The following is an 8,615-nucleotide window of genomic DNA, read 5'->3' as shown; positions in this document are numbered from 1 at the left end:
GTGACAGCTGGGGGTACATCTGCGATGGCAGCAGCACACGCACAGGAGCGCGCACGGAGAGTGCAGGCGAGTCACCCTGCCAGGCAGGCAGGATCTGCTCCGAAACACCCAGAGGAAGGAGCTCGGGAGGTTTTCATTCCTCTCAACCCATCCTGGAGAAAGGGCAGTTGCTGTCAGTCCCTCTCTCTCCCTCCTCCCCCTCTTGCCGCCATCCCTCTCCCGATGCCGGAGCTGAGGGGCTCGAGGAGGGGTGAGAAGATGCCGGAGCGGGGGTAGCGCCCCACAGCCCCTCAGGAGGCAGATTGGTCAGGCACAGGTTATGAGAGGAGGCACCGAGTCGAACACCTCCTCCCCTCCCTCCATCTCTCCCCTGCCTGTGATGGCTGATGACAATGAATGCAGAGAGAAAGGCACGAGGAGGAGAAGGGCTAAGCCCTGGGTAAGCACCCGAATCCAGCCCTGTCAGGCTTCCCTCTGTGCTCTCTGGCAGGCTCCTGCAGTCTACGCCACCCCCACCCCTCACACCACCCCAAAAAAAAAAATTAGACCCTTCATTTTCCTTCCCCCAGCTTGTTGAGGACCTCGATATCTCACGTTTTCAGGAATTACTCTTTTGTTGAGCCACTTGAACTGCCTTTTCTATCAGGTCCAGTATCATAAGCATGCTACCCTTGGATTGGGCTTTTTGTTCTTTTTAATTTGCCTGGAAGTTATTTTTTTAAGGAAAATTTTTAGGGGACTTCCTTCGAGTGGAGCTACTCCGCTGCTGGCTCAAGAGGGAAAATAGGAATATTTCAGATACGGGGAATGGGGAATGGACAGTATGGGCAGAGCTCCTCTGCTGCTCTGGCACCTTCTTCCATCTGAATCATGGCTTTTATTTAACCATTGGGCAGGCTGCCATTAAAACACGTTGTGAATGGCAAGGTAAATCTTGATAAGCACTCTACAGGATGTAATTTTGCTACTCTTTGTTATGCCCTTTTGTCTTGCAGCGGGCCCAAGAATTGGGGGTTCCTTGGGGAAAGCTCCTTATGGGAACAGCATATGGATAATCAAAGAGAGAAGCCAGGGAAGGCAGACAGACAGAGAGACAAGCAGAGGATGAGGTAATGAGGCAGATGTGCTCAAATGAGGGATGAACAGGTGGAGGGGAAGGCTCTTTTCTCCACGGTGAACGGCAGTGTGCAACTCAGAGAAAGCCAGCTGCTTGGGTTTGCAGGCAGGCAGGGTGCCTGCTGGTGGGAAGTCACGCATAGGTCTGGGTAGCTTGTCAATATGGTGAAGCAATGTCTAACTATGCAAGGTGTGCAGCATTACTTGTCCTGTTTTATGTCATTGCCGGGGTGCTGCAGTTGCACAGGTTGTTTGCACATTAATAGGAATAAAACTCTCCAAGGTCTCTCTAAGGACTCTGTGGTTGTTGCTGCGCTGCACACCAGGGCCACTCATCGTTTCACGGACCTCGGCTCTTCCCGCTCCTGCAGCATACTCTTTGCCACCAGAGCAAAAAGGCTCATTAACAACCAGTTATACTTAGGAACAAGCAGAGAGGAGTTTAGTCTGGTTTCCCCCCTCTCACCTGATCTGTAGCACCATCCTTACCTCAGACTGAATCATTGATTTCTTCCTTTCTCCCCAGTCTCACTAACAGCCTGAAGACACCCGGGATACTGTTACTAACACTGGGAGGGTGATTGTGGCCTGTTTCTCCTCAGTTCCGATGTCTTCCTCAGGTCACCTGAATGCCTGGAGTTTCTCACAGTTCTTGCCAGGAACTGCCAATCCACCCCGACTGGTGAGGAGTGGTGATGCCAGGCAGGAATGTGGGGCAGTCTCTCTAGTATGTCCCTTGTGATGGTGTCCACCCAGACAGACAAACCTTGCTGCAAGGCAGTATAGCCCCCAGCTTTGCTTTCAGTGACCTCTTCAGACCATGCCGTGGTGTAAGAAGGAGAGTGGTGTTCACCACAGCTCCATAGGGATTAGCTAGAAATGTGTGCTGGACTGCTGGGAAGGAAAGAAAGGGCTAGTGCAGAGTGCTACAGAGAAGTTAGGGCTGCAAAGATTGCATTCAAAGGAAAAGGGTTGATGACAGATGGCACAGATAGCTTAGATGTGACTGTGAGGATACGGAAAGAGGAAGAAGAGAGCTGGGAAACTGTCCCTGCCACCGGCCGCAGGTGTGAGCCCCCAGGTACCATCTCCTTCGTCGTGTTGCAGGCAACTCTGTCCATGTTCAGACATGCTACTCACACCTTCTCATGCTATGCATGAGCAGAGGCGAGGATTCACAACCCTTTGAAGAACTATTTGAGGCTAGATGTCTGTGCTGGTGAAAATGCGAGCCACTGAGTAAGTCTCTGCATTGCAAGGTTAGTTATGTAGGTATCAGCTCCAAGTCTCATAAAAACTCTGTGTCCTGGGTAATGCTCAGTCCCATTGATGTGATCTGCTGTGATAAGGGAAATGGTTTTAAGGAATAACAATTAACTTATTTGAAGCCTCATACCAAATCAGGTGCGTGGGCCTCATCGGACTCAGCAGCAACAGCACCACTTGCCTTCTGTCATGGACTGCCGATTTGTCAGCCAGGGCTCCAAGCCAAACCATGCCACAATAGCCATGCTGAAGCTGATGAATCTTGACCCAGACTGGACTCAGCATTCTTTGTCTGCATTCTTTGTCTTGTCTGGTTTGTGCTTTGTGAGGCTTAGGAAAGGCAGCTCTATGAAATCATTCCTTTCCGCCCTGTGAAGGCAGTCAGATTCAGCCTACATCAGGGAGAGCTGGCTAAGAAACATGTCTGTGAATGGAATTTTGTAAGAGATACCAGCAGTGGGAATGTGACAAGGACGCTGGTATAAAAGGCAGGCCTGATGCCAGGTGTCAGGGTCTCTGTACATGCTGCAAGAAAAATATACCATTGCGTACTCCAGTTTTAATTCATACCCATTTGAATTAGAGCATCAGATCATCCTGTTAACTTAAAAGCATCCACATGGTGTGATGCAGATTTAAAGGATCTGTTCCCCACTTTGAAGCTCCTGCTAATTCAGAGGAAATCTGTAAAAACAGCAATGCTTCATCTGCCCGATATTGGTGGTTGTGAAAGAAGGCTCAAAGTCTCCCTCTCTTCCCTTTCTCCCTCAGTTGCACTTTATATTCTATTTCAAGGTCCTGCTTGAGGCTGTAATTCCTGCAGAGCTCTTGGATTCAACTAGTTGACACACAGCCCTGTTGTTCCCTGTCACCATGACAGGCTGCGCACGACTGCGCTGGTTATTATGTGTGCTTGTAGGCAACCTACCTGGGGACAGCTAGGTTATTCTGTCGGGGAGACCCTGCACTGTTTCTCCTCCTATGCCTTACCTCAGGAACATGATGCTGGGAATAGAAGAGAAATTAAGCTAAGAAATTAGGACGCACTTCATTAAGAAACACATGCTTTTGCTTAGTGGAGCGTGCAGTAGCCTGGGACTCGGTAACGAAGCACTGCTTCTAATCAACACTTTTCCAACAAGTAGCATTCATATTTTTGTGCTTTTGTAGTGGCTTAGGAGCGATCTAAATTGCTGTGGTCTCCCCTTGAGACAGGTGGAATTTTGAACTAATCCCTTCCTCACACTGGCCTACTTTATTTCTGATTGATGTTGTGTGGTGCAGGAGCTGAGGCTGGGGTGATCAGAAACATCCGCTCTGGCGAGGCAAATCTGCAAAAGACAAAGATGAAAGCTCACGCACTTACTCTCCTGGGAAGGTTTTGTTTGTTTTTTGTTAATTTGGTTGCAGCTCCTTAGTGTTTAGTGGGAGGGAGGTGTCAGTACCTCAGTATACTCAGTGCCCCCTCTACCTTGTTACACCTCTGACTCTCACCTGGCAGTCTGACTCAGCGCTGATCCCCCAATGCTTACCATTCACACTTGGAAGCAGGTTGCAATTGCGATTTCCATCCCATCACTTCGGGCAAATATTTACCCCTCCTTTCCTAACTTGTGTTTGTCTTTCTCTCTCTTGCACATTCGTTTCTTTGTCCTCGCTCGTTTTTGTTTCCCATAGCGGTGGGTGTGCAAATTAAGCTGGAGTTGCTCCAACGCAAGTTTTGGATGGCCATGCAACAGGTAGGAGCATCAGCAATTGTTCAGAGAGACAATTTAATGCTCTTCGTCAGCTAGGTCAATGCTGTGTTACATCACATAGGATGGCATTTTGATGAGGAATTTTGTGAAATTCATATTAAAAGATTTATGAAGTAGATTAGTTTGAAGTCACACATTTCTATAATCTTTTGATGGCACTAATGCCATGTGAGCTGTGAGTCTGTTCCTCAAATGCCATGTTGACAGTGTCAGCATCCTGGTCTGGCATTAGCTCTGCTGCATATGACACATTTAATTGTGGAAATATGTTTGTGCTCATTCAGCCTTTCAGAAACCTCATGGAAATCTGCAATTTTGAGCACATGGAAGAAAATCTACTGACCTCTCCTATCATCTTGATAATAGTAACAAAATGCTACCAGCTTGCCAAAATAAAAATTATTTGCTCCTGGGATAAGCTTTCCATGTTGTTCTAATTTTGGACACTCTTGCTGAACTGAGAGAAGTGGAATAATTAAAACAGCCCCCTGAGCCTACGAGGCAGGGCCCCTTACCACCCAGGGGCTTTCCTCATAGGCTTTGCTTTCAGGGAGACGTACTGGAGGGGTGAGACTGACAGGACCAAAGCAGCACACAGCAGAAGCGGCTCTCTGCTGTCAGGAGAGGGAACTGTCATCAGACGGGGATGACAGAGAAGATAGGAGGGTAGGAGGCTGCTCGCTGCTCACGAGCACACTTGGGGAAAATGTGGGGAAAAGCCCAGAGCTGGCCACGGTGGCAGGAGCATCCTGGCAGGTGGGAGATTGTGTAAAGCTAACCTGAGCCAAAAAGCCTTTTGCAAAGCATGTGAGCACATCCTGAAGCATCAGTAGAGAGCTTAATTTTAAAAAATCTCCTGAGGACCATACTCAGGCTGTTCTCACACAAACAAGCTCACGTGGACTGTCAGTGAAACCACAAAGGCTTATTAAAGAAGCTGAAAGGAGGCCTGTGTGCCAGGTGCTTGCAGGCCGTGGCCCTGGTAGGTGCTGGTATTAAAAAAGCCTGTGTATGTCTTCCCAGGACATGACCACAATTTCACAGAGGAACAACTAACAGATTTTGTTTTCTCACTCTCTCCTGCTTAACTGCATGCTGTGCCGCTCTGGATGTCCACGCTGTGCCTCTCGTCTCCCAGCCCAATGATAGTGATGTAAGTAAACAAAAGCTGGGGATGGGGAGGCATCCTGACGCGCCTCGCTGGAGCTCAGCTTCGTAACTGTGTCGTTTGTGTGCCGGTGTATTATAGGCACTGTCCCTTGTCTGTAATCATTGGAGATGGTCCAAGCCTGTCACAGGCTGCCTTTGTCTCCACTGTAATGAAGTGTCTTTGGCAAAGCTGAAAGTGCTCTGGGTCGCAGCATTTCAGAGACCTGACCCACAGCAGGAGGATGCTGTGAGGTAGGCTGGTCTCTGAGGAAGGAACTGTGCCCGTAGAGCACTAGGTGTGGTCTCAGAGCACTCAGGGAGCTCAGGTTCAGCTCTGCCCCGCCCCCGAAGGGGCTTCCTCCAAGCTGCCGGTGCTCTCAGACCGGACCGGACTCCTCACCGTGGTCCCCCTGCTGCATGGCCAGCCCAGCAACGAGCACTACTGGAGCTTCTCCAGGTCTGGAAGGGCAGCAGGAGTGAGACTCGATCCTCACACTGCTGAGGAAGATGCTGTGAGAGACAAGCCCTTCCTGTAGGAAACCACTCTGGTTCACCTGGCTTTCTGAGCTGATTTATGAGCTCTGGGCTCTGTGTTTGTTATCCCCCAAGGCCATAATAGTGCTTTCTTGTGGCCATATTTTTCTGCTGACCAAAGAAAGAAAACTCACCAGAGATGAAGTACAGATCCACCTCTATGCGTACGTCCAGGGAGACAAAACAACCCAATGCTGTTTTAGTGGTGAGGCAGGGGTGAGATGATGGTTGCAACTGCGGGTAAAGGAATACTTTTAATCCATCATCCCTAGACTAGAGCCTCAAATAGCCAGTTGGAGTCAGAACATGAGAATGCCATATTGCAAAGCCTTGGGCTTGAAACAAAACTCAGGCATCCCCAAGCCTCCTCTGAAGTTGAGCAGAGGGACTAAAACCTGAAACTATGAGTTTTGTTCTGTAAAACTCAAGAGGAGAAACAAATTCTAACTGAAAGTAATGGTCTTGTGATTTGAAATGGCAAATTCACCTTTTGTTACTGAGAATCATCCAGAAAGGGAGCTGGGATTTATATATAGGGTTCTGCGGAAATAAAGGGCAGCTGGCTGAGAGCAGACAGGCTATGCAATACGTCACTGTCCTTCCCTGACCCCAGAAAACCTCTGGCAGGAAGGGGACCCCGTGTACAGAAATGGCAACACCATGTCAGCTTTCTTCCCTCTGCTGCTAGAGAAAATAGCATTAAAAAATAACACGAAGAGACAGACACATGCAGCCACAGCAAACTCAGTACAATTATGAAATCAATAAGTACCTTTGTTACTCACCACTTAATCTCTCATGTCCCCACCCAGTTCAGTGTTGTGAAACACATGTCAAGTTCGGTACACAGAAATCTTAAATGAAACAAATGGATGGTGCCTTGGGCTACACAAGCACCATTCACATCCTATTTTATCATTAGCTGACTGGAGAATAAAGAAACCAACAGCAAAAACAACCCAAAAAATCCCTGCCTGAGAAGAAGCCTGATCTAAAATACCATGCCATGTGTTTAGCTCAAATACTAGCAGATGCTGAAATGCGTGCTGGTTTCTCACCAGTGCACAATAACTTTTGCTTTTGCAACCAGAGTCCTTGATGCTGCTCTGCTTGAAATGCATCAGTACTGCTACAAGCATGTCAGGGTGGCAGGTGTAGGATCAGAGCCCTCAGCTAAGGGGACCTTGCTCAGAGAGGTGGGGAGTATGCACCGAGTGACCAACTTGGAGGGTCTTACCTGTGCATGCTGTAGAGCTTGTCTTGGTGGAAATGCTAGCTAAATTGCAGAGCTTTATGGGTTGCTAGAATGGTGACCTTTAGCTCAGCAGTCCGAAGGGGCGGGCTGTAAGATGAAACCATGCCATGGTTAACTCTCTGCTTTTCCTTTCCAGTGCAGTGCCTTGGAAGGTGCCTGTCCGCTAAGCTGTCAGGATGACGTAAGTTGCCCAGATTTCTTCTCTGTACTTGTGGTGACTGTGATTGACTACCTCTTCTGTGGAGATCCCTGTCTCCCCCCAAAGAAAAGTATTGCCTGTCTTCTCCTCACAAGAGGTTGCACAGCTGGAGCAGGATCTCATGCTGCTGAGCAAACCTGCACTTTAGGTCTTCCCCTCAGCTGTGAGATGTCAGCTGAGATCGGGCAGGGGCATGGGAATTCCAGCCAGTGACTAAGGAGAGTCCATCTCCTCTAAGGCTGTCTCACTGGCATCCCAGGTCTTCCAAAGGCAGTGGCTGTCGTCATGACATGTGTGCTGGACACCTCTCTTTGCATTTATGCCACTGCTTCAACCTCAGTCTCAGGCATAACTGGGACAGGAGCTCCTCTGTGTTCATGTAGGATTTCCTCTGCATCCAATTTCTTCGCTGTGAGACCTAAAGGTTTTCATCTAAACTCTATGCCTCCATTTTCTTCCCTGCAAAATAAAAATAAGACTGGCACAGATATTCAGTGGTGAGGAAAGTGTTATTTCATGAGTGGTTATAAAACTCTGAAATCTGAAAACGGAAAGCATTAGATACCATTTTATTAAAGAGAAGTGCTCTCCAAATATCCTGTCGCTTCCTGCAGGATGCTTTGTCTTCTTAATTGTGGCTCACAGCCTGCGAGGCCTGCACACAGCCTGGCAAGAGACAATCTCTGTCACAGACAGCTCACAAACTAAATACCTTAAAATGGAGGCAGAGAGGGAAAAGTCAGTTGTGTAAAACCCGTGGTAGCTGAGTCGTGGGACTAGGCATGGAAATGCCAAGGCTGTTGCCATAAGCACAAGCCCACAGCACTCCATCCTGCACACAGCAGTACATACCAGACAACCATGGAAAAAGCTGTCTTTAATGTGCTTCTCTTTCATCTCTGCAGATTCTAAATTGCTTCCTCATTGATAACAACGGCTTTATACTCATTTCCAAAAGACCTGCAGAGGTAAGAGAGCATAAAAGGAGGAGAAGAGTGTGCTTGGCTCATTCCTAAATAGCCCACCAGAGCTGGTTAAAACAAATGAAGTTCAATTGTGTGATAAGAGTAGCTGCAGTGTCATGAAATTCAGCTGTGTGGTGAGGGGGAAGCCTTCCAGCAGAGTGACAGCACATCTTAGGTGAGGAAGGAGTTTGCAGTGATAAGGAAGGAACTAGTCAAAATATCTTTTCATCAGACGTGAGGAAATTAGACTGCTTTCCCTTGGCGCAGATGCTGATCTGAGACAGTCCCAGAAGGCAGGCGTGCCCTGATGAGGGAAGGGAAGGGAAGGGAAGGGAAGGGAAGGGAAGGGAAGGGAGGGGAGGGGCGGCGAGCAG

General features: G+C 48.4%; 1 protein-coding gene across 1 annotated transcript in view; it reads left to right on the top strand.

Annotated features, from left to right (window-relative positions):
* Nucleotides 1-222: 222 nt before the first annotated feature.
* LOC104496726 (voltage-dependent calcium channel subunit alpha-2/delta-4-like) overlaps nt 223-8,615 on the top strand; it is a 29,431-nt gene continuing 21,038 nt past the window's right edge. Inside the window, exons 1-5 of the mRNA XM_010139886.1 lie at nt 223-272; nt 996-1,109; nt 1,737-1,798; nt 4,060-4,121; nt 8,182-8,244. Coding sequence (XP_010138188.1) covers nt 223-272; nt 996-1,109; nt 1,737-1,798; nt 4,060-4,121; nt 8,182-8,244 — 351 coding nt within the window. The remainder of the gene's footprint in view (nt 273-995; nt 1,110-1,736; nt 1,799-4,059; nt 4,122-8,181; nt 8,245-8,615) is intronic.

Source organism: Buceros rhinoceros, unplaced genomic scaffold, assembly GCF_000710305.1.
Source record: "Buceros rhinoceros silvestris isolate BGI_N320 unplaced genomic scaffold, ASM71030v1 scaffold21377, whole genome shotgun sequence".
NCBI classification, from domain to species: Eukaryota; Metazoa; Chordata; class Aves; order Bucerotiformes; family Bucerotidae; genus Buceros; species Buceros rhinoceros.
The sequence above is the reverse complement of the archived record's forward strand: the minus strand, read 5'-3'. Positions and strand labels throughout refer to the sequence as shown.